This window comes from Rhodnius prolixus, unplaced genomic scaffold, assembly GCF_049639745.1.
Source record: "Rhodnius prolixus isolate KJV_2025 unplaced genomic scaffold, Rpr scaffold_4, whole genome shotgun sequence".
NCBI lineage: Eukaryota > Metazoa > Arthropoda > Insecta > Hemiptera > Reduviidae > Rhodnius > Rhodnius prolixus.
Window position 1 is genome coordinate 46,855,698 of NW_027411614.1, and position 26,652 is coordinate 46,882,349.

The 26,652-nt window shown below is 34.5% G+C and overlaps 1 protein-coding gene across 7 annotated transcripts in view; it reads right to left on the reverse strand.

The window, feature by feature from the left end:
• Positions 1–1,239: 1,239 nt before the first annotated feature.
• Positions 1,240–26,652, reverse strand: part of CadN (neural cadherin) — a 1,042,724-nt gene continuing 1,017,311 nt past the window's right edge. For 6 of the 7 annotated variants that reach the window (XM_074131810.1, XM_074131807.1, XM_074131808.1 and 3 more), the window contains 20 exons: positions 22,407–22,593; positions 22,057–22,290; positions 19,645–19,817; positions 19,405–19,554; positions 18,834–19,139; positions 17,583–17,856; positions 17,279–17,487; positions 16,864–17,196; positions 16,578–16,778; positions 16,065–16,336; positions 15,765–15,970; positions 13,993–14,392; positions 13,080–13,434; positions 12,861–12,974; positions 12,347–12,533; positions 12,069–12,258; positions 11,668–11,909; positions 8,780–8,980; positions 7,996–8,160; positions 1,240–6,753 (listed from right to left, as the gene is read on the reverse strand). In XM_074131810.1, coding sequence (XP_073987911.1) covers positions 6,638–6,753; positions 7,996–8,160; positions 8,780–8,980; positions 11,668–11,909; positions 12,069–12,258; positions 12,347–12,533; positions 12,861–12,974; positions 13,080–13,434; positions 13,993–14,392; positions 15,765–15,970; positions 16,065–16,336; positions 16,578–16,778; positions 16,864–17,196; positions 17,279–17,487; positions 17,583–17,856; positions 18,834–19,139; positions 19,405–19,554; positions 19,645–19,817; positions 22,057–22,290; positions 22,407–22,593 — 4,515 coding nt within the window. In that variant the 3' untranslated portion in view covers positions 1,240–6,637. Of the gene's footprint in view, positions 6,754–7,995; positions 8,161–8,779; positions 8,981–10,335; positions 10,569–11,667; positions 11,910–12,068; positions 12,259–12,346; positions 12,534–12,860; positions 12,975–13,079; positions 13,435–13,992; positions 14,393–15,764; positions 15,971–16,064; positions 16,337–16,577; positions 16,779–16,863; positions 17,197–17,278; positions 17,488–17,582; positions 17,857–18,833; positions 19,140–19,404; positions 19,555–19,644; positions 19,818–22,056; positions 22,291–22,406; positions 22,594–26,652 lie in introns of all 7 variants that reach the window. The other variant, XM_074131811.1, reaches the window with a different exon arrangement.

The following is a 26,652-nucleotide window of genomic DNA, read 5'->3' on the forward strand; positions in this document are numbered from 1 at the left end:
TTTGTAGGATTGTAATAGTCTTGTTATTACAGCACTAGTTGAGCATAGTACGTCATTTTAAAATGAAATGGGAGCATTTCAGTTGCAGTGTGCCGTTTACTGTTTGGTATCTGACTAATGTGCCATGGACCAGAAAAAGGTTGGGAAGCACTGCGCTGACCAATGGTTTGCAGATATTTGTATTATTTTTTGTTTAAATAATAATGTTATTTTTTGTAAAGTTACACATGAAAATGTAGTTGGTAATAATGGATAATATAATTTAATTTATTGCTATCCTTCATTCGTAGAATACTTGTTTAATTTTTTTGACCGTTACGGATTTACAACCATCCGCTATTCGAGATTGATCAGTTTGTTGCAGAAAATTTGACTTTCCTATCTCTGAGAATTTGGCTTATAAAGCGTTTTTTTCTTTGTATGTTGTGTTTTTCTAATAAATTTTATTGAACGAGAATTCAAACAACTTTGAATAACGGTATTGTTTTTAATGCAAAGCAATGGTATAGAGTATAGAGAAAACGGAATTGGCTGTAGCTTCTTTTCTATAACGTAGCGGAAATGAAATGCTAAAATGATCAAAAAAAAATATTTGGGAGCATAATACGTCATACATAAAAAAGTGAGTACAATATTTTACTAGAGGTTCAATTTCTTAGGAAATTTGTTGCAAGTAAGCGCACGGGATAAAGGGCTAAGGACAAAGCAAGAGAATATAAAATGCATATAAATAAATCTTTCTTTTTCACTTTATTTGCATATTTACAACTGCAACAAGTAAATTTGATCTTAATGGTTCAGTTCACTTGTAATGTCATGGTTAGAGCCAATCACCCAACTAGTGAAACTCTTTCACAATGATTTAATCACAGCAATAGATCTCTAGGCCACTGCCGCTTCAAACGACGAGAAGGATTGTCTAGAAGGTGAGGGAGAGGAGAGTTGTTGTACAAGAGGATTAGGATGGAGAGCTGTAGGAGGCTGTGAAATTTGCGGTAGCCAGACTTTATTAGGTCAGTGTGTATGGTAAGATTAGAGATGTAGTAAGGAGCATTCTGGATTTTCCGCAGAATTTTAGACTGTAGTGTCTGCAGGCGTTTTGGAGTTACTAGGGTTTGGTTGAGCCCCACACTTCTGTAAATTGTCAGTTTTTGATTCAAGTCAAGTTTGGATCTGCGGTCAAGTAGTCTAGTAAGTAGCTAAATAAATAAATAAAATCCCAGACATCATGAATGTGTATTTTTTTTTTTTTTTTAAATTTTTATTTCCATAATCAACCTATAATACAGCTAGAGAGAATGAATCACAGCTGAAATAAAATAAAAAATATTTATATAAGTATAAAACATACAAACAGACACAAATTAAGAAAAGTTTTTCCTTGTTATTCATCCAAATTAATTAAGTAATTTGTATTCTTTTATTCCACAAACATTCATTCATTTCGTATTAGCTTTTCGACTTTATTTTGATATCAATTAATTTTTAAATAAAATAAATAATAATTGTAAATGCCTTTTTTTAATTTATATATTAATATTTTACATACAAGTGAGTACCTACTAGTTTTTTTTATTTTTTCCCTTCTTTTTTAATTTTCAATTTTTCATTCAAATACAAATCTAAAAATTCTTTTATTAATTAAAAAAGTCTTTGATTCAAATATTTATAAATTATCTATAAATATTTATTTTTCTTTTGCTTTTTATCTTAGCACACTCTCCCTTATTAAACCATTTATTTTTTTCGTTAAATAACACTGGGAATTAACAATTATAAAGAACATCGTGTAATTGTTTTTTTTTTTTTTTTGCCTTTAATTACATTTACACAATTACACATACATTTGTTTCTCTTTTGGTGAGTCTTTTTTCTTTTAGGGAGAGGAGAAATTTTTATAAATATATTGGTAAATGGCAAATATTTATTATTAATTGTGTTTAATAACAATATTTTTTTTTTTTCTTTTCTTTTTTTAATTATATTATACAATTATAATAATCCTGAGGTTTAGTCTTTCAACATAAAATAAGTATAATAATGGAAATACTTATAATTAATTTTTTAATAAATAAATAAATTAATTAAATCGAAAAAGGTAAAAGATGACGGAGACAGAAAAAAATCATTTGAAAATTTAATAGTTCTTTATTTTTTAATTACTTTATTTTAAAAATTAGGTCAATTAATAATTATTTTTGTTAACATTACGTTTTTTCGAAGTGCCAATATGTGGAATTTTCATCTCAGTTTTCTGTCTCTAATTCAAAAAATTGGCAGTGTCTTTTGTGATTCTTTTTGTCTGTTTAAATAAAAATAAAATAATAATTTAATGTTATTTTTTGGTTTTCAGTAAAAAAAAACACCACAAGTTAACACTATAGTTTCTTTTTTTAATTTTCTCACATTGTTCGGGTATTATAATATATTTCGCGTGAAATAGATGAGCTTTTGTTGTTATTATTATTATTATTAAAATGCAAAAATTTCGTTTTATATTAATATTGTGTTTTTCCTTTTTACTTGACTGCAAATATTTGGTGACAAATAATTCGTTCTTATTAAATAGGTTTGTATTTTCCTAAAATATTATTATTAATAAGGGGATAAGGCGGGGAATCGTTAGAAGATGAATGAATTCCCCTTTAGTGGTCCACAAAAAAAAGGGGCCACTTTTTCAGAATTTTTATTTTGTCCCTAAGGGGGTGGTATCCCAGTCTGATGACAGCACTTTACACTGAAAGCAGTGAAACTTGAATCAATCTAATCCATCTGCCTTGAAAAAGAATAACTATTTTACAATCAGTGGATTTATCTTTGCTTTTCTCCATTCTGCACAGACTGCAAGTTTTCTATATAGTTATATTCACATCTTAGTAAGCCTAAGTTAAATTAAGAGCTATCATCTCAAGAGATCATGAAGCCTACTCTTTACACTTTTTACCATCCATTTAAAAACTTTACCACACTAATAGAAGCCACCGGGCTTATTATTCCAGCTCTAAGATTGAGCTAACTAAGAATTAGAATTAGAATCGTCATTTTCTCATACTAAAACGGGCCCCTAATCAAGGCTAATCAAGTCCTACAGAGTCCTTGTCCTTCAAGCGGCACAAGTTTGAGTTGTTATGCAAAAACAAAAAATATTATCCATCCGGAATTTTTGGGAACAAGAGAAATGTAAATTTAAACTGCCTGGCATGGAACTGGGGACCTGCTAAGAAATGGAGGATCTTTTATGGGTGGGTGGGTGGGGTGGGGTTCTGATCTTTGGCATTGCAAAACGTGAAACAAGTGCAGCTACCAGAAAATTGTGTGCATAAATCATCGTTAGCCTATTCATCCCCCCTAAACAGGTACAAAATTCATCACTGACAGGTTCCTCCCCACTCACCACGGTCTGCACAAGAATAATTGTGCAACTTAGTTACTAGTGGAACAAACTTCAATTTTCATATTTTTTTTGGGGGGGGGGGGGAGGGGGACAGAACTATAGGGCTGGGAAATTCTGTAACCTTTTTAAGGGACGGTCGAAAAACCGCCGACTTTGAACTATTCTTATCAATGCCAAACATTCTCCAATCTCCCTTCCCTCTAAACGCCAGCATCAATATCACCCTGACATGAAACTTCAGCAACATCTACAGCAACAGCCCAGTGAAATAAACTGAAATGCAGTTTGTTCTACAGACAGATGATGACAATGTCCCCTTTTTGTTCAGATACATGCTTGTTACTTATACAATTATGTAGCTTACAAGAACGCATCATTTGTCACAAATATTTCCTCCAAAGAAAAGAACACCATCAAGACTCCTCAACCAAACAAATCTTCTAACAACTAATTGCTTCTGTACAACATACTGGGATATCATTTTTTTTTTTTTTTTTACAAATATTTTAAATTTGTGATTATTTTTGAAAATATATGTCAATCAAATATGCGAGTTTATTGAAAAATAAAAACAAAAAAAATCGATATGATCGGAGGCTGAAAAATTGCCCACATAAAGTTAATTTATTATTTATTTATTTATTTTTTTTTTGCATTTTATATTTTTTAATTTTTTTGGTGTCGCTCTTTGTGAAAAAGAACAATTTTTTGTAGAATTTAGAAAAAGGTTTGGTTAGTGATTAAGGGAAAAGGTAGTCACATTTAAACTAAGTACAGTAAGAAAGATCAAGGTTTTTTACAAAGAGGGGGGGGGGACAAAATTATTAATATTTTATTTTTTAAATCAACTTTTTTTTTTGTTTTTTATTTTTGAGCAGTATCTTTATTTTTTATTTTTTTTTTTTTTGAGATTTTTTATTTTTCCAATCAATCTTGGCATAGTCCTTTTTCTTTTTCTTCGCCCCCAAAACTAAAAATGTTTTTTTTGGGGGGATGGAATTTTATTTAATTTTTGTTCAGCGCACACGTACATTTTTTTATTATTTTTTTTATTTTAAAGTTATTTATTCTCAAATTTATATTTATATTTAAACTACAATATTACTAAATTGTACTCAGTGCATTTTTTCCTCTTTTTTTTTTACTACAACTTAATTCAAAAAAGCTAATATTAACAACTAGTGGGAGAAGGTTGAAAAAACTAAATTCACCTTCTTTTCCTAGCTACAAACTAGTCAATTTAAATTTTTTTGGGGGGGGATTTAAGGAACATTTAATTAAATATAAAATTTTTATTAATTTAATTCATTAAGTTACTTTTTAAAATTCACTATACAAATAAAAATTTTGGCAATACAAAGACAAAATAGAATTCACAAAAAATAAAATAAATAAATAGAAAAACATGGCGTTTTAAAAAAATACTTTTTTTTTTTGCTCTTTGTAGCCCAAGAAATATATATATATATATATATGGCACCAGTGACGGAGCTACTTTCCCACCCCTCAATTTCGCTTACGTCATCTGTAGCTAGCAGCAGAATCACGAAAAAAAATAGGAAAAAACCTAATAAAGTAAAATGGTTGTTCCCGATTTAAACATTATTGCAAGTTTTTGTTTTAAATTGAGCTTCAATCTATTTGCCCTTTTTTGCTCCCCGAATTTTACATTAACACAACTAGGACTGCGCAACTTCCTTAGCGAGGAATCCTGCTACCCAAAAGTTTCGAACCGTAGTTGGTGGGTATTCTTGTGAGTATTCTGTGTCCAGCAAATTCTGATTAATACGGTCACCACACTCTTTGCTTTTCAGTCCTTTAAGTGCTTTTGAACTGTACTTGGCAAGTGAGATACCAAAGTGATTGCCGTGGAGGGTAGATTCGGAATTAGGCTAAAATGCCCATGCCGATTTTACTTAGCCAAGGAGCGTGGTAAAAAACAAGGCAAAGAAAGTTGATTGCAAAGAAATGGATTGGGCCGATTCTCTCATTGTTTACAGTTTTAAACTACAATAAGGAGAAGAAGGTCGCATAGTTTTGCGCAGCATTTTTTTGGGTTCTCACATTAAATTGGGAATAAGATCTCCCATCTTCCAATCTAATCAACTGGAACTGAAATGAGATTGGGAACGGCCCCGCTTTTTATTTTGGTTGTTCCACCCCACCCCTCCCTTATTAGCAAGAAATCTTGAAATCACAAATTCCAAGGCCATTAATTTAAAGAATTCTTTAGCAAAAAAAAACATATAAATAATGTAGCTCGACCGCAATGCAATGGATCCGAAATTAAAAATATAAACACTTCATGAATTTTTAAAATTTTAGGATTTAAAGCTACAGGTAAACAAAAATATGAGGAGTGCGCGCGCATTTCATTGAAATTATTAATTTTCAAAAATTTGGGGGGGGGGTCCCAACCAGTTAGGTTACCCCCTAAATTACAGAGTTGTTGCCCAAGTAGCTGCGCCACTGTATGGCACGATTTCTACAAAAAAAAAAAAAAAATTAAAATAAATCAAATAAATACAAATAAATTATTTATTTTTTTAGGAAAAGAGAATCAATAATTTATTGATTAATGTATCTTTATTTTGATTGGGAATACAAATAAAAAAAGGAATGTGATTTATTTAGTTTAATTTTTCTTTTTTTTTTCTTTTAAAGGCTATATTTTTTTCTGCACCGTGTTTTACAATATCATTTATATACAAATAATTGGCTCCTTATAATCATTTTAAGAAGACTTTTATTTATTAATTTATGCCCACAATTACATTCATACTATTTACAGAGAATACAACGTCTATATTATATAGTACTTCTAGAAATCAAAGGAGGGGGTTTTTCTCTGGTTTTTATTTTATTTTTTTAATTCATTTTTGTGGGGAGATCTCACATCTCTCATCCTATTTTATTCATTTATCATATTTATTTATCCACTAATGTATTTTTTTCTTTTTGCTACACATAAGTGTATATAAATAGACAAATAAATAAGTTTGGGGAGAGGCATTTTGTTTTAGAAAGTTAAGATAGAAAAGGGTAGTTGTCGAGGCTAAACGAGAGATGTTATTATTAACTTCTTTTTTTTGGTGCACAAATGGTTATTTTGCTTTTAAATACTTTCATTTTTTTGTTTGTTATTTTTTTTTTATAGACACAGTGTTCGATCGACTAGATTATAAACACACAAATAGTGTTTTTAAATTAGTTTGTTATTATTAGTTTTTTTTAAAATCTTTTTTACTGATCATCTTCTTCATCACTCTCTCCATCTTGACCGTACATGTCAGCTAGCTTGTCAAATCTTGGGCCCCAAGCACCCAAATAGTCGTAATCTTGTTGCTCATCGTCCGTACCTTTGAAAAAAAAAGAAGAAGTACATTGTACACCATGAAAACAAAAGTGTGTGCTATGTTTTAGGAAAAAATTGTTATCCAGAAAAACGAAATAAAAAATTGGAAAACAGATTCAGTACAATAGGTAGATTTTACTACAGAGAGCGTGAGTGACGGCTGTGAAAAGGATTTGGAGGAGAGATGGAATGTAATCAAACATGCATTGCGGAAATCTGCGGAAAACGTCATAGGAGAAAAGAAGGAACTGAGTAATGAGGAGTGGGTTTGATGAGGAGTGTGTGGAATCGTTAAGGGTGAGGCATGAACACAGACATGCTATGCTCCAGCACTCAACGAGGCGAAAACAGCAGCCGCAAAAAAAATGGCGAAGAAGATCATTCGCACAAAGAAGAAGCGGGAGTATCTACAAAAAGAAAGTTGAGCAGATTGAAGAATTGTGAACAAACAATGAGACTTCGGGAAATTTTATGGAGCAATTAAGTCGGGGGGGAGGGGGGGCCTCTGTGATATTGTACAGTTCATCAAAGTGAGGAGGATTGAGTGGCTAGGACATGTTGCGAGAATGGCGGATGACAGAATGCCTCGGAAAATGTTATTTGCAGACGAGAAGAAGAGGGCGACCGTGAAGATGTTGGCTCCAGGATGTTGAAAGGGACCTAGCTGAATGTGGAGAACTGGAAGAGAAGGGCCATGTGTAGAGAGGACTGGTGGAGCATTGTTGGGAAAGCCAAGGCTCACTACGGGCTTAGAGCTGTTTAGTTAGTTAGTTAGGTAGATTTTACTGACCAAAATTACTGTCAGGTACGATGGTAGAACCTACGTTAAATATACAATTTGAATGAATACCCAAATAATCGCAACTGAGCGCTCTATACTAAGTAAATCTTTTCTAAAGAAGAAAACCGAGGCATTGATTACCAAAAATTTAATACAACATGTTTGGAAAATGAGGTTTCTATTCAAGTTCCAGTAAATCACTAAGTCTGGAGATCTCTCCGAAAAATCTTGAGTTCTATGGGGGTTACGTAGTGCAAAAGATGTATTTAAATAATTGTACTTCATGATTACAAAATCTCGTATTTTCTTCAGGCCAGAAGGAAGCAAATTGTGAAGATGTTTGATACTAAGGAATCAATATAATCCATCCTTCTCCAACCATTAACTATATTCCCAATATTTCCATCCCTTTCTTTTCAATCAAAGCACTTACAATTACCCTTTACCTAAACCAGTAATAATTACCTGAAGCAAGAGAGGATAGGCTGCCGGCTGTAGAACCGCCACCTTCATAAGCGTAATTGCGGAGATCATCAAAGGGCGGAGCGTTAGGATCAGCATCCGCTCTTTTTTTGTGTTCCTCAATGAAGAGACCGACGTTTGGTTCTACACCACCTACTCCAGCTACATCTGGCAACAGCAAAACAACAACGGTCAGCGATCTTTACTAATTTATAAAGTAATTCGAGAAACGTTAATTAAAATTGTGCAGTGTAAGTGCTAATCTCGGTGAGCTGAACATGATCCTCAGAGAATCTAAATTATTGCACTCTTCTTCTATCGTTAAAATGGAACATCCATTTTTCTTCATTAGACGATTACAACAAGACATCATTCCTCAATAAAAGAAGAAGAGTTAATTCGTAACATGCACGTCTATTCGACGATCAATTAGCTCAAGGAACATTCACCAGGTCGGTTCATTTCCTTTATTTTCCCAATTGTATGAAGGCGCCACAAACAATTTTGTTTGTTTGTTTGTAATTAATTCGATTTAGCTGTTTAAACTATTTTGTATTTATATCTGTTTACTGTAGTCAATTAATCAAAAATATATTTAAGAACAGAAATTCGATCTTTTTGCAAGATCTCTGGTTGTCAGATATGAATCAGTCTCTACAAAAGTCTTTACTGATCATCACCTACCCTAGTTTCAACTTCTAAAGGTTTCAATTTAGAGACTTATCTCGCCGGATATTATTGATGACCAATAACAAATCATCTTAAAATAAACTAAAAATATACTAACATGGTATTTTGGGTGGCATCTCAGGATGTGGTCCACCGATTGGTATCTGTAACGGAGTTATATCAAAAGCAGTCATATCATCTTCGCCGCCTCCTTCATCGTCATAGTTAATAATGTTCTCTCTGACATCATCATCAGGCCCAGGATATTTGATGTGCGATTCCCTACGACGATTGTATACCACAAATACCAGCACCAAAACTAAAAGAAATTCACATAAACTTATTGAAATTAGATATTTATATATAATATAATATTCTTTATTTTTAATGTGTTATTACATTATTTATTCTGTTGATACTTTATGTTTTTGCCTTCTTAAGTTAAACTTCATATTAGTAAAAAATATATAAGATTACGGAAACTAAGGATAATGTCAGTTTTCATGCAAAAAAAAAATCTACGCATAAACCATGTCTTTTGGTAAGTGGGATGCAGGTCAGTTGGAGCGCACTGCATTGAAACAAGTTATTGCAGATTTTCTTATGTCTTTAATTGGAGATTGTTAATATTGGGGCTTCCTTCCTTAAGGTTGGATAATCTGCAGATGAAGTTGCATTTTTGCTTCGGCAGTTTTTATATAGAAGATGGGAAAGTAATTGGTTAGATTAGGTCTGTTTTTTTTATAGTAAAAACTACGTATAAACAGATAAGATGAATTCATCTTAAGATCTATCACCTTTCTGATCTGTGCTGCATGGATGAACAATTCACTCGCTACTGTAGAATAGTTGTTGGGATGAGCACATTATTAGAGAAAAAACTTATTATTACTTCCCAAATTTTCTTAAGAGAAGTCTCAAATCATGTCCGAGAAGAGTTCTAACCTGTTCTTTTGGGGAATTAGCTAGAAAAGCAATGAACTATGTGCTACTGCAGCCACTTTCATTCTGATGAAGAGTTTTCAGGAGAAAGACCATAAAATTTTGAATTATGTACAGGTGCAGCATTGTACTAAATCGTGGAAAGTGAAAAGTATGCGCATGAGCGGCTAATTTTCCAAGGTACTTTTAAGAAGAGAGAGTGACTTTACAACAACAGCTTTTATGGAGATGAGCTTTTCTTGGAGAATGGGTCCAAGATATTTGGCTAATCAACTTAGAAGTCTTTAGAAAACTTAGAACAGTAGAATACTGTTTTACCGGAACATGATCTATTCAAAGACATGAAGTTTATTCATTTTAAACAAAAATTTATGTTGATAATTATCTAGAAATTTATACTAAAGCGTTACGCATGCAAGTATTTTTTAAAGTTAACTAAATCTAAGACCCCTATTACGTAAAAAAAGTACTTGTTACTACAGACATGCACGAATTTTAAAATTACCCAAAAAGTTTTGAAAATTAAGTAGCTATGGACGAAAAGTTTGAGTGAACGAAGTTAAAATAAGTAGAAACTGAGGGCCGGTTAAGTTTAATTAAGTCATGCAAATATTAATTTATACCTTTCAGATTGGAGAAAAGTTTTTTGATTAAAAAAAAAGAAGACATACAATTATTAGCAATCATAAATTTGTTAACAAATAAATTAAAAAAAACAAACAGTGTACTCACAAAAAAGGGTAACCAAGCAGGTGAGAAAAGAGATAATGAAATCGGAAGATGCATGTATAACGCCGGCCTGCAGCAGTTCGCAATGTGGACCAGTATAATAGGATGCACATTGGCATATGTACATCCGTTCATCGTCCAGATCAACGCAAGTACCGCCATTTAAACAGATCACCCATTCGCATTCATTTACGTTCACGCAATCCACACCTTCGGCCATCAGCCATGATGGACAACTAACCATATTTAAAAAAATAAATAAATAAATAAAAATAAAATTAAAAAAAAACAAAAAAAATGTTAAAAAAATAAAATAAAAATTAGATAATTATCTGAGCAGTCGTTAAAATAAAATAAAAAAAAAGTTATAAAAAATTGTTGGGAGCTATTTTCGATAGAATCGCCATTAAATGAAAAAACAATCGATTCAGTAAGCGATATTTCTGGTTGTTCGATTTAGAAAAACAAAAATCAAATCACTTAGGCCGGTTTCTGAACGAAATTTGGAATTTCAAGTATCAGCGATTTTCATAACAAATATATTTTTTTAAAACGTACAATTTTCCCGTAAAAACTTTTTCTTTTTAATTTATTTTGTAATTTACAATCTGTATACATTGTATACAATAAGTAAATATGGAGAGAGTGATGAACTGGTGCGGGAGGAGAGCAGGAGGAGAGCAACTACCCAGCGGTAGCACTCTCTATAGGAGAGAGGAGAATGTGAGGAGGAGAGAGGAGAGATAGGAGAATAATGGCGTTTAGGCCTTCAGACTACAAGGAAGTCGCGAGGCCACTGGCGATTCAGTAGGTGTGGAGTATTAGGGATGTCAGAGGAAGCGAGAGACAGTACAAGAGGATTAGAGCTAGCAGAGAGAGCAGTATGGAATTTTTGGTATTTAATCCTGGCGAGTTAGTCTATGAAGGGAATGTTGAGGTCGTAGTGAAGAGTGAGGTTAGTCGCCGTAGAAAGGAGCGTCAGCTATCTATCGGAGTAGTTTTGACTGTAATGTTTTGTACTGTCCGTGTGTTTGTAGGTTTGGCTGAACCCCAGACAGCTCTAGTCCTGTAAGTCCACATAGGTTTGAGAATAGTGTTGTATATTAAGCGTTTGAGTTCTATGGGCAATTTGGAGCTTCGTCCAAACTTAAAATCGAGAAACATTAACAATACATATATACTGAATAAGCAAACAAGACAAATACAATAATGCAGGCTGTGGCTATCAAAGCACAAACACTAAAATGGATAACCAAAAATAACTATAAACAAGAAATATTGCTTGGCAACGACGTTTTGCTAGGCTAAATTTTTGGTTTTGCTAGTTCTGCTTACTGAGAATGATGAGCAAGCAGACAAGAATGGCTGCCAGTGCACCCATTCCTAATTTTAGCGTCTGTCCTTCTTGTACTAGTTCACAATTTTCGCCCCAAAAACCATCCGGGCAGTCGCAACGATACCTCAGACGTGGATCGTGGTTGATACATCGGCCGCCATTTCTACAAGGACTGTCCAGACATTCATTCTTGTCGGTACAGCCTTTACCATCCGGTGATACGATCCTACCCTCGCCGCAGCTTAACACATTAATTAGAAATAATTGAAATGATTTGCTTATATATTTTTTTGATAATATTATGAATTAAGGTCACTTATACATTACATTGTATTTCCCAGCTTTGGAATCTGAAAGAAATTAAATGATTTCAATTAAATATAGACAAAAAGTGACTCACGTGCATTCGTATTCATTCCAAAGGTCCACACATTCAAATGGATCAGGGCAGATAACATTGGCACATGGTTTATTGGACGGACAATTTCTATCGAGATTCCTAGTCATCGTAGCTTGGCCCCATTGTGTTCCGTTCATTGTTGGCGGCAGGGGAAGTGATTTACCTTCCAGCCGGATATCGTCTAAACATCCTGAATTTTTTTGGAAACAAATGTTAATATAAATAAATTGCATTTCCTTAAAAAAATCCGTCAAACAAATCCAACTTTTCACCCTTACCCTTTTGATAATCAGCGTACACCTCGAATGTTCTCACACCTGTATATTCCGCTTTACCTCCTGCATAGACTCCTTCCTGTTTGTCCACTATTAGCCATTGGTGTCCTTCAAATGTGAATGATTCATTATATCTTCTACCTTCTCCGCCGTCCAATTCCAAGGTTGCTGCCGAACCGTATCGAGATACCTTTTGGGGGAAAAAATTGTTAAAATCAGCTGAAATTATATTTTCATTTTTTAATCAAGGATATCTCTAGTTTTGATGGCATACAACTATCTTGTTTGCCATTTTTACATGTGCTAAAGGTGCAATTACTGGGTGCATATGTTTTGCCACCATTAACTTTTCCCAACTACCAGAAAGGACCAGATTAGTATGATCAATTCCTGCAAAAAGGGCGATCTAGTGTGTCGTATTTGCGGGAACCAATAAACTACGAAACGAAATACGCAAGTACCATTCTTACATCAATAAATATCAAGATATGAAATGAAGATAAAAGGTTCAACTTACTTTGACAGTATGCCATTGTCCATCGTCTACTGTTACCGCACTAAGCCAAATATCTTTTTCCTCCGTTCGCAGACTGTTAAGATTATATCTGAAGTGCAGTTTACTGTCTTTGATCTAGTAGGAATAAGAAAAAAACAAGATGCATAGAGATGAGTCTTTTCTATAAGAAATTAATAGCAATAAACCTATTTCACCGATAAATACGATAGAAAAACCAACCTCAAGAATGGCATATTCCCTGTTGTGTTGATCGCTTGCTCGGAACAGTTCTCCATGTTCCTCTCTGGTTCTAAATCTGAGCTGTAATTGTGTTGAAAACCTGTCAGGTTCAAATGAAAGAGCATATTTGACGTAAGACTGTGGTTTAAACGTTGCAGGCACAGTAGGCGTTGTACAAGATGGGCCAGAGAATCCGGGCAAGCATTGACATTTCGCTTCAGTAAAACTACCAACACATGTACCATGTTCCCAACATCTGAACGTTGATTCCTGACTGTTGCAGACTTCCTCAGTTTGTGGACAGCCGGAAACACTGTTCCTGGTTAGGCCGGGATGTGCAAGATCGTAAAGTTTACTGCAAGGAAAAGTGGTATCATTTATTAGATAATTATGCAAGATCAATAAACACTTTTAAAAGACTAAAGCGATTTCCAAGAAGCTTCGAAAAATTCCATTGCTTAAAAGTTAAACAGCTTTAAGAGAAATTAAAAAGATTAATTATTTTTAAAAGAATTTTTTAATTTCTGATTAATTAATTCAAAGCTTGAGAATTCATTTGAATCGGTTATTGCAGAAACAGCACATGTGACTTTCGGCCATTTTGTTTTTGTTTTTTACTTTATTTCATAATTTGAGCCTTAACGCACAGTTTAGTGCAGAAATAACACACCTGCAGCAGTTTAAACAGTCTTAACGAACGCGTAAATATTTCATTCAGTACAGAAATAACACATGTGCTGCACCAGTGTTGTTTCTGCAGTCACCTGAGAAATCATGATTTTGTAACATGAGTTGTTTCTGCAATAACCGATTCACTTTATTTCCTGTACAATGAGCGGATTTTCTTAACTTAAATGCTTTCCAAGAAAATGTTAAGAATAAAATATAAAATTGTAGAGCAAAAAACCTGTACCTGTTATGGAATATATTCCTGATGCAACCATCAAAAGGTTTGCCATTAGGCATTGCCTGCCAATGGTAATGGGTAGGATCAAAATCCTCAACGTAACGACCTCCAATCTGTAGAGGTGTGTTCACATTTAAGTACTCATTAAACGGTGGTATTGTGCCCCGTGCTTGACAACTTGTATCATCAAACTCTGGAGGCGTACCGTCCTCAAGTTCAGAAATTTCAGCCGATTTACAAAAATCTACAACCAGTCGAACATTTTCAGTGCCCCAGAAAACGTCTAGTCGATGCCATTCACCATCGTCCAAGGTTTTCTTCGTCTTGACCTTAAGTTCCAGTGTGCCTGAACCAAAGTCCAGCAATAGACGAGGATGTCCTCTATCCAGTTCTAACGATATAAAATCTGCAAAGAAAATAAAATAATATAAATTTGAAGTCTCGCCATTTGACAAGTTATAGCGCAATTCACGATCTGTTTTTCTTGCACCTGCGATGTCCTTGCACATCTCTGGTTCTCATAGTAAAGTAATTGCCTATTTTTCAGGGCAGGCTTTATATCCACCTACCAAATTAAGTGCCGAGAACGGAGGCGATTAGCAAACATACTTTACAATAAACTTTTATTAACCATTAAATAAAATCCAAGGGCTAGACTAGTACCGCAATACATCTTAGCTTTGCGGGTCTTGCCTATAACCGACTAGCAAACATACTTTAATATAAAAGTTCTCATATTAAACATTAAATAAAATCCAAGGCCTAGACTAGTGCCGCAATACATCTTAGCTTTGCGGGTCTAGCCTATAACCGACTAGCAAACATACTTTAATATAAAAGTTCTCATATTAAACATTAAATAAAATCCAAGGCCTAGACTAGTGCCGCAATACATCTTAGCTTTGCGGGTCTAGCCTATAACCGACTAGCAAACATACTTTAATATAAAAGTTCTCATATTAAACATTAAATAAAATCCAAGGCCTAGACTAGTGCCGCAATACATCTTAGCTTTGCGGGTCTAGCCTATAACCGACTAGCAAACATACTTTAATATAAAAGTTCTCATATTAAACATTAAATAAAATCCAAGGCCTAGACTAGTGCCGCAATACATCTTAGCTTTGCGGGTCTAGCCTATAACCGACTAGCAAACATACTTTAATATAAAAGTTCTCATATTAAACATTAAATAAAATCCAAGGCCTAGACTAGTGCCGCAATACATCTTAGCTTTGCGGGTCTAGCCTATAACCGCCTAACAAACATTCTTTACTATAAATTTCTCATATTAACCATTAAATACAATCGAAGGCCAAGACCGAGGGAATCGAACCCACTAACCAATAATACTTCATAGCTTTGAGGGCATCGCCTCTAATTACTGGGCTACTGGGGCATCCATTTTTCTCTTAGAGGCAAGCCAATAATTTTATTTTTCTTGCGGTTATCCTAGCCTAATAACTATTTCACTTTTATAATCCTACCATTCACACTCCATACGAAGGGAATGAGGACAGAAGATATTTAGATCTACTTGGTTTTAGTCCACAGGCAAACTCTAGCATACCCAATCGGATGTTGTCTAAATGTTGCTCACGCTGACACTTAATAGATTATTTAATTCTATGTCGCCACCAATGAAAACTCTAGTACTAAGGGAGCCATAAAAAAAACTGTGGCCTTGACAATTAGATGTAATCGGTGGGAACTTCCATTGCACATTAACTCACAGTTGATGGTTAAATTATTCTTAAACAAGAAGTTAAGCTACTCACCAGACACCATGAGTTCTTCTGGTTCTGGAGGAACTATGGGGCCATTGTATAAAAGTTGCCCGTCTGGCTTTCTAGTGATGAACTCCAGCGAAAGATGTGAATTATCACACATTTCCAATGGTGCATACCAAGCCCAACCGTTGCCACGAAAACTTCTTGACGATTGTTGACATCTGGGGCCATTGTAACCACCCGGGCAATTGCAACTATTTGGAAAAATTACAAAACAAAAGAACGTTAACTCCTTGAAAATTAAATTAATTTATTATATTTATTGAATTGGATGAAAAAGAAAATTACCTCAATCCATATCTTCCTTCGATACATCTTCCTCCATTAAGGCACGGACTATTTCTACAAGACTCGCCTTTGGTAAAGTTCCTGGCTCCACATGTACACTCGCTAATTACATCTACCCTTACACCTACTAGAGCAGTCTTATTTGCGTTTACCATATATGGCAGATTGGAAATATCCAAGGAATTTGTACAGCTGCCTTCACAGTTTTGATTCTCATAAAGGCATTCATCAATCCCTACCATTGTTATATTAATACCAACTTCTTTTTCAATCTAAAATAAATAGAATTAATACGTGTTATCTTAATTATTCTAAATCTTTAAAAGTTTTAGATTAAATCAGCCGTAATATTCGTCAGCTTTTTAGTTGCATTTGAAACTGAGAATAACGGGGAGATGTTCGAATGTGATAATACTTTTACTGGTGCAAGACCTATTGCATTATCGTAATTGACAACTTATGGAAGCATAAGCTCTGAGTAACCCAATAATAAAATGTCCAAGGATTAATTACCTCTTCTCTGTGCATTAAAACCAATCCATTCAGTTTAACTGGTTTGTAATAAGGAGATCCATGAGCGGAAAATCTTATGTCGGTCAGTGGAGGATATCGTTTCCGCAACTGAACGCTGAATATGTCCACTTTTTCCCTTTCCGTGTTCAGCAGATCCGCTAGTTTATCCCTTAATCTTTCCATTTTACTTCTTACTACATTCTGTAAATCATTCATATAAAATAATGAAGAATACTAAGGCCTTAATAATACGACTATTCAATGTATAAGTGGTTAAATTACATACCCTGTAATTCCAAATGCGGATAAAATCTTCATCAGTGATACCTGACACTCGTATTGATCCTGATTTTACAACAGCATCATGAGGTATTTCTTTGACTGTGACGGTCACATTGGCCGGTATGTCGGTTTGGGTATGTTTACGATCGTAGACCTTGAATCTGAGATGATATTTCCCAGCTCGTGTACCATGTCTCATTGTGATCATTCCGCTGTCCTCATTCAGCTTAAATCGTGGATGTTCACTTGATTCCCAATAAAACTTCTTATCTGGTAGATCCCAATCATCCAGATCGTAAACGTAAACACGACCGATTTCAGTGTCAGGAGCTTGGCCCTAGAGGAAATCAAAAACTCAAGTTTAGTGCTTGTGGGAAATATTTTACGGTATTAAATATATTAAAAACTTATTTACTCACCATGTAATTATAAACAAAGATATCCTTTGATCCTGGTTGCATTTTGTTATCATTAACATCGCCAATGATAACCGTAAGGGTACTTGTAGCCGACATGGCTGGATTACCGGAGTCTTTGATAACTATTGGGATAGCGTACTCCTTTTGTTGTTCACGATCAAACGATCTCAGAGAAGTTACAACGGCCATACCATCACCGTTAGCACCCTCTGCAAAGAAACAAGAAGAAATGTTCTAATAAGTAAAAGAAATCTTTGTTTTCAGAGCCTTAAATAAATAAATATTTCATATACAAGTAACTTACTCTGATCATGTTCAACTTTGAAAGATGCCCTGATTATGTCATCCGCATTCGGATCCATACGGAATGTAAACGGTGGGCCGTTGCTCTTCGAACGATCATCATCGTCAGTGGCTAATACTTCAACAACCTTCCTTGGTGGTACATGTTCCGGTAGAACTGGACGGTACTCTTTCAAAAACATTGGCGCATTATCGTTGATATCTTGGACGATAACTGTTAATGTGGCGGTGGCTGTTTTTGGCGGGACGCCATCATCTATTGCTAAGATCTTCACCTGTTTAAGGTAGAAAAAAGATCGAATATGTTTAAGATATGAAATTGTTCTTCATTATAATTCAAAAGATTTACAGCAATTTCTACACATTTATTTCAAAAGTTTTTTTGCCGTTTGGTTTGCTATAATCCAAATTAGGCAGGCTCACATGAAGAAAAGTCTTAAGGAAGTGGAAGTGTCTTTGAAAGTGAGTGGAAGTGTTTTAAATGCTGGGTTTCCTCTACATCCACTGCTTTCATCCTTCTGTTTTTAGGGGACTTTCTGGTTGATAATTTATAGAAATGGAGGTCTGAAGCTTTGGGGTAAAGTCTACAGTTCTTTGTAAGTCACTTCTTTCTTTGAAATGATATCATCTTGTCATTTGCGAATATAGAAAAAGAAGGATTAGAGATATGCCCGAGCAGGGGAGGTTGAAGAACTGGTTTATCACACTCACAATTGCTTCTTAAGACAGCATAGAGAGACTCTGTCTGATTGTTGACTGAAACTGAAATATTTCGCCTTGATAAACACCTATTATTCGATGAAGTAACCAAATGAACAAATATTTTGTCAAAATTATTGTAGAAAACGTTAATTTCTAGCAAAGTTTCCTGCAAGGGGAGGCTGAGGTTTGCTGAGGAGGTACTTCTGGGGAGTAACGCCCCCCACGGGTTACCACAGTCCAGTATGCCATACCCATCACTATATTTGTCCCACTTCATGGTTTCCTTTCTTGGTTGTCAGCTTAGACTAGAGGAGTAACCCCAGAAGTAAAGTCATTGGCCGTTAAAACTAGCAGAGGTTTCTGCTCAGAGATATCTACCTTCACGAATTCTTAAGAACCAGATTCAATTAAAAGGTAAATCCAAGTTAGTTACTCTCTAGATGGAAGATGATGATGTTGGCTAAGGAATGGTTGAGTAGGACAAGATTCCTTAAGTACAGATAACAATCAGAAGGAACAGACATAATCTTAACAAAAGTAAACAACTCACCTGATGTCTAGGAGTCTCTTCTCTATCTAATTGCCTTTGTATTGTAACAGTGCCTTCTTGATTGATTAAAAATTGCCTTTTACGATCCGAACTCCTATCTATAGCAAATGATACACGACTTTTACCACCTTGATCCGGATCACTAGCTTTAAACGTCTCTAACGCTTTGCCCACTTCCGCATTTTCATAAACTGACACTTCTATATTAGGTCTTTCGAACTGTGGTTTATTATCGTTTATATCGCGTAATTTCACTACTACCCACGAATAGGCCACATGATATTTATCGTTGTCGTTGTCTTCACCCTGTGGACAATTTAAAAAAAAAAAACAATAAATAAAAATTAGTTCAACAAATTTAGCAAAAAGTATTAATCTTTTTTTTAGAATGTTTAAGTTCAGAAATGGCACAATTGGTAGAACACGTTAGCGTGATAAAAAAAACAAAAAACGTTGAAGAGTTATTATGTTGACGATACCAAGTTTTAGGAGAATTATTTGGAGTAAGTTTTTAGTCAAGAGGTTTTAGAGAGAGAGCGAGAGAGAGAGGGAGAGAAATAAGACCACTTACCTTATCATTAACTTGTATCCTAAATCTAAAACCATTACTCTGAAGTTGATCTTCATAGTCAAGTGGTTGTACAATCTTCAGCGATCCAGTGCCATCGTTGTTTCTGACCATAGTGAATTTGTCCGCACCATAGCCACTATTTTCAATAACCTGTTACAATATAAACAATAACAAATAAGCAAACAACAACAATAATAAAAAACCTAGTGTGGTTTGCTACAATATAACTTTTAGGCGTACCTTATATTGAAATTTATTCGTCTCATCCTCATCGTGAACTGTGACCGTCAGGATGGGCGTTTCAGGCAGATTAACACCGTCGGTTTCATCCACCTCGGTGAACCATTCATCTTTGGTGAACTGAGGCGGCATATCGTTTATATCTTTCACTCGTATAGAAGCCGTACCCGTTCCTGTAAAAAAAAAAAAAAAAACAGGATACAGCTCAATATATTGGACTCTACGTAATTTCGTCTGAGGATCCCTCCACTGGGGAAATAGTTTTCGTGGATTGATTAACGTAGTAACAGAATGTATTTCCTGTTTTTTAAGGTTTGAGCAAAGAGCCGTAGACAGACGTGAAAATTAAACTTTAAAGTAACAGCTGTGGGGAAAACATGGTCATTTGGTGTTTTATTTCCGTTAATACAGAGCTTTATTTAGAAGTCAAGCTCAACAGAGGGCAACCTCCACAACTCCGGGCTTATTACGGTCAACGAAAACGGCTTTAACTTATCTTAGGTTTCTTTATGTTTTGTAGATTTTGAAGGGCCTGAAATGAGTACTCAATTGGCCCTTTGGATTTATTAAGGTTGATAATAAATGTTTTAAAATGCAATTATCTTATACAAAGAAGTTTGGTTTCATAATTATGTACAAACAAATTAATTTTTTCCCCCTTCTATTTTTCAAAAGAAATAATAATAGATAATAAAATTTGTTATTGTATATATTTATTTATTTACAACCTGTATACATATAACATACATCAAGTAAATATGTTCATCAATTTGTTAGGCACAGATTGTAGGCTGAACCCGAGGATCCAGCGCCACAATCGGGAAGGCATGGTGAGAGGGGCCAGCTAATGCTGGAACTCTCTAGGGGTTGGAAGGAAGTTTAGGAAATAAGTAAAAGGTCACGGGGCCAACGTCGTTTCAGGCGTCGTGGAGGACTGTCGGGATGGGTTGTTGTGGATAAGGCTTGTGCTGTGGGATTAGGATGTATGGTTAGACCTATTATGGAAATTAAGGAAGCCGAAAATGGATTAGGTCATTGACAAAAGGGAGGAGACTAATGGGTCTATGAGAGGACATTTCGCTAGGATTTTTATGAGGTTTGGGAATGAGGGTTATAAGGGAATGTTTCCACTGAATGGGGAAGTGAGTGGTCCGTAACACAGAATTATAGATGGTGGTTAGGAGAACTAAAACACACGAATTAAACTATATGTTTTTTTTTGGTCTAGTTTTCAAATTTTCCATCCCCGATGCTGTATCATCATTTTTGGCGGAGTTACGGCCAAAAACCTGATTGGGGTTTCATAAAGACCACTGATTTTGACAATGAAAATGAAAACTACATAAAATTTCGATATCCGCAATATTTGTCAAGATATTTAAGATCAAAGTTACTATTTTATCAACTCGTGAACGGTTTTCAATATTAATTTTCCACCAGAAATACACGTTTTGGGAGGTCCTCTGACTGCAAAAAATGTGATTTGTGACGCAAAGAACAAAAAATTAAAGATTTTTAAATATTATTTTTTATGATTTAAGGCGCGTCAACATCTATGGTTATTGGCGCCCGGAGCTTTTTTCAGTGCACTGCCGGCCTCCGGACAGTATTCTCTCGTTACAGACAACACTGTCCATCACCGGACAGTGAGCTGTAAGAAGCTCCTAGGAAGAGAAAATCTAAGGGTCAGCAGCTGAATTAGAACCCGGGACCTCCGCGTGGGAGTCCAGTATGCTAACCTCATAGCTAATCCCTTCCGTTAAGATTTTTAAATATGTAGTGCAATGTAATGGTTATGGATGAGTCAGAATAAATTTGTTTTATTATCAAATAAAAGCAACCATCACATCATTTTAATGTACCCAGTATGCAAGACTTCTTGAACTGTGATTACGGTAAGAATATCTTGCCAGGGAGGGGCGGGTGTTGGTCTAGTGGTCAAGAGCGTGACTTTGTAAGTGGGAGATTCCCAGTTCGAATCCCTCGTACGACTACATTTTATCAAAAAAGATGTTATGATGTATTAAGTATTATGAATAACTGCATATGCCGGATTCGAACTGGGGATCTCCCACTTATATACAATAAATTAAATTTTTGCTTTAAATAGGAGGAAAAAAAAATTAAATTTTTGCTTTTAATAGGAACAAAAAAATAATAAATTAAATTTTTGCTTTTAATAGGAACAAAAAAATAATAAATTAAATTTTTGCTTTTAATAGGAACAAAAAAATAATAAATTAAATTACTATATCAATTAAATTATTCATTCTTTGAATTCTTCTTTTTTTATTATTATTTTAATCTGCTCCATTTTATGTGCCGTTTGTTTTACCATAGACTGAAATTCTATTGTTTCCTAACTACCATTCCGCAATCACAAAGCTAGTTGCGCCTAAATGATTTAGTTACCTTTTAACCCTCCACCATCCATGGCCACCACTTGTATGGAGTAATCAGGAGTACGTTCCCTGTCCAAACAACAGACTGCAGTCTTGATTACCCCAGTATCTGATTCAATTTCAAAAATAGGTGAACCAGTCTCTTCTTCGATTACATTCTTCTCAATTGAATAGACCAGTCTTGCGTTTGTCCCTTCTGAAGGATCGTCATAATCTACAGCGGTCATTGTCATGACTACCATTCCTGTAAATTGAAGAAAAAGAACATTTACTTTTTGATTTACTGTTTTAATTTTGGTTGTACTTGGCGGGGGGGGGGTATTTACTTGAATAAGAAGTAGTTTTTCTTTAAATACAAACCTGCCGTTCCATTTTCCGTTACGTTGCCAAAATAAACTCCTTGCGGAAATAATGGTGAATTATCATTTATATCTTTTAAGTTGACCTGTACATCTGCATATCCTACAAGACCTTCACCACCTTCGTCTTGGGCGAACACCGTGAACCTCCATTGTGGCCTTCCGTTTGGCTGGTCTCTATCCAATGGCTGTTGCAGGAAAAAACAATAAAGGAAGCTAGTTAGTTTAGTTGGCAACGTTAACGTTTTTGTAAAATGTGGGACAAAAATTATTAATGAAAGAACATATGTTCTTTATTACTGCAAAATGTCTTTTTCATTCATGGTTTTTGTCTGTGAAATTTTATTTTTAATAACAAGGTAATGCAAGAAATTGAAAGTAAACGGGCAATCAGGATGTAAGAAAAGGAGATGAGGATACGATTCTTTGTGTAGTGGTTCCCATCAAAGAATCTCAAAACTTACTGCTCTTGAGGTTTCAATCATGAAAAATGGTAACTGCTCAGAATAATTTTCGTAATTTTTTTTGGAGCATAAATCCGGTTTCCAAAGTGGAGCGGAAATGTTTTAGAAAACGGAAGTTTGTTTTTGTCTTAATAAATCTAGTTAATTATTACGCAGGTAGCTTGTTAAAAGTAGGAAACACCTACGTGACTTCGACACCTTTAGTAATTCATAGAATTTCCAAGTACACAATTCGTGAAGCTTGCAGCTTCCATATTGTTGGAAAAGCTAGGAGAAAGCAAGATAAAATATGCATACTTTTCCTAGCTACATCCTAGAATATATGTACTCCCCCTAGTAAGTCTGGCCCCTTCCCCTCAGGTGCTACCAGTTATTGAGATCTTATTTTTTATTTATTTATTTCTGTATTTATACAAAGTTGCATGTTACAGAAGGAGTTAACCTTCTACTGTACTATAAGAATTAAGATTTAAAAATAATTGAAATATACAAACTTATACAGAACTTAAACGTAGTTTAGCTGCAGGTGAACTTAAAAAGAATAAGGAAAATGAAACATAATAGAATATAAACTGTTAGTAAATGGGAATCTAGGTGGAACTAAATCATAAATAAAACCTCCGCATTACTGACTGAAGTAATAACATTACACATACGTAGTTGTAATAGGCACAGATTGAACATTACTCTTGTAACAAAGTACTACGTAATATCATTGCCTTAGTAATAAAGTTATATACGTTAAATATTTGAGCTTTGTTTGTACATACAAGAATGTTTATTAAAGAAGTATCTGAGTGACTGTTGAGGTATCTATTTCTATATGAACTGTAGTACGGACATTTTAAAAATATGTGATCGAGAGATTCCTCGCTTGCTCTGCATAACTTACAGGTTTCAGATAGTTCAACGCTATAGCTTATCTTTTTTGCATAAATGGTACATTTTTTTTAGCAGAACTAATCCTGAGTTGGCTGTACACCCTGACGGCTTCCAAACCAATATTATGGAACAAGTAATAGTTCTCATATTTTGCATGCAGGATATCCTTGCACAGTGTGCTATACGAGGAAGAATGTGCTCTCTCTAGGTCATCTGAAATAGATTTCTGCCTCCAATCACCTAACAGTTTGTTTTTAAATTTTTTCATTAAGTCTGCCCGCTGGCTCTCCCACAGCCAGTCGTAGCCTAACGTTATAAAATAGCTTTTTATCTGTGAGATCCAGTTATATTTAATGACATTACTAGAAGAGCTATCCATAATTAATAATTTATTGAAACAAATTTTAGGTAATCTATTGAGATCTAATATTCTTACACTTCGATTCACGTATAAAAAAAAAATTATTGCCTGAAAAATTTCTCTCGTTCAAGACGACTTTCTTGTTATTTTTTTGAGGGAAACGTTATCTTTAGAACAGATAATCTGGAGTGAAAAACACAATTTGTCAATCCAAAAACAGCAAGGTACCGTCGGTGACTGGCCGTGATTCTGGATCCAGGATAGGGCAGAATCCCAATGACTACTTATCTTCTCCTTGACCTCTTTTTCTTTTGAAGGCTAAAAAAAAAAAAGCACTACAGGGGATCTCTTGCATCCTGCCTGATCACCTTTTATCGACTACTTGACAATATGTCATTATGTCAGTCTGTGTACCCTAGCTTAACCTTCATGTATGACGAAATATCCTTCAAAACATATAAGATTATTATTTCCCATTTATAATAAATTATTTATTATATTTGACAATCAAGAGACAGTTTTTTTTAAATATATATATATATATATATATATATATTTATATATATATATATATATACAGGGTGTTCGTTTTAAGACGGCTCAAATGCTTATTTCATGCTTAAACGGTTAATCAGAGCAAAAAATGGTAGAGGAAAAATTTGTTGGCCGTCAACTCTAGTTTCAGAATATGTGACTTAATTTTAGATTCCTGCCCGCATACGCGGCTGACGCGCGTCAAAAAGTGAGGGTTCGCAGTTGACCCCCATTTTCCATATACAGACTATAAAAAGTTATGAAAGAAACGGGAAACCGCAATTCGATATCTTCAAAATTAAAGGTAGCTAGGCCATTTCAAAATCTGATATTTATTAATCATATTTCAATTTTTTAACTTGTTATCAAAGAGAAAGAAGAGCACGCGATAGGTCATTTTTATGTATTTTTTTCATACCCCCTTTCTACTAAAAATATTGCCAAGGCAGTAAAGCTAGTATTTTTCTTAATATGCTGTTAGAAAAAGACCCAAATGTGGAAAAAGTTACTGATGTGAAAATCCTAGAGATTTTAATAGGGAGAGAAATCTTGCAGCATCCACTGAAGGGTGGAACCTTTTTGATTCTAGGCTACTGGCAAAGGAACATCATTTCACCCCAACTCTTGATCTTCATTACAAATCCTTAAATTTCCATTTTCCTAGCGGAACCATAACAGATCTTTCGGTTTAGTCGATAGTGGAGCCTCCTCCTCTTGAGAGGCAATTGAAGAAGAGAAGTTGTAAATAATTGATTTCATCAAGAGAATTCTCACCCAAGCTTTTTTTCTTATTTCTTCAAAGATACAATTATAAATACATAATGGCAAGCTAATGAATATTTATTTGGTGGTAGGGGAGAGGAATGGAGGAAGATACATCAAAAGAATGAATTAGCGACTTTGTTTACTAATGAAGTCATCTTGTTAAATATGATTACAATTGGTGCAGATTCTCTAACTTTCCTTTTTCTCTTACTTGTCGCAATTATAAGACATCAGAGTTTTTTTTTTTTTCTTTTTCTTTGTCACACCTTTCGCGTTAATTACTGTTCCTTCTTTTGTGAATAATTCACCAGTAATCACGTCAGAATTCGCTTGCCAATCTTGGGTAATTTTCTTCCCTCTTTTATCCCCAAGTAGAGAAGAAAGTTTTGTAGATTTTGTAAGAACAAATTTTCGATGTTCTAGAAAATTTTTGTGAACACTCGCGCAACCTCCTTTAATTTAAATTTTCTTGGACTTCGATTTTGTAATTTAAAAAAAAAGAAGGATATTCCTTAATAATGCCCATTCCTATGAGGACACGCAAGACTCCTATCTTTTATTTCATTTCTCCTTGTTGTAAGAAACAATATGCTGCATAGTTTCCAACCAACTCGAGAAACCATAACTACACATTTCACAAAAACAACATATGAATTGATAGGTAACCATAGATTGTAATTTCTAGAGGCAAAAGTCAAAGTACCTTGTTTTCTTTACGAGGAACTCGCCTTCCAACGAAATTCCAGCCAGAATAAACATTCGATATCTGGCCGTCGGGATATTGCAATCATTGTACTACAAGTTAACCAATTCACCAGTGCGTATTTCACAAACAATGGAATACCTAGATTTGACCATTCAATTACTGTCCAATATTAAAGTAAAATTGATGAGTACCTTCTTTGGTTTTAGTAAAAAATTGGTTTAGAGTTTAGGGAAGGAAGAATATTATCAATTCCAGTCTTTATTTTGTTATTTTTTTTTGTCAAGCTTTCGACCTAGGGACTAGAACATCTTCAGAGCTTATGCTATTGACAATTATGTTTTTTTATTTTGACGTGAATACGTCTTTAAATTTGCTATCATATGGAGGCAATCCAAAAAAACTTAAGGATAACAAAATCGGGGGATACAGTTTGGCATTATAGTTTCGAATCTATCGTCTACATCCAGAATTAAATTAGACCACTGGATAGCTAAAGGATCAAAGAATTCATTACGATAAGCGAGGACTGTAAAGC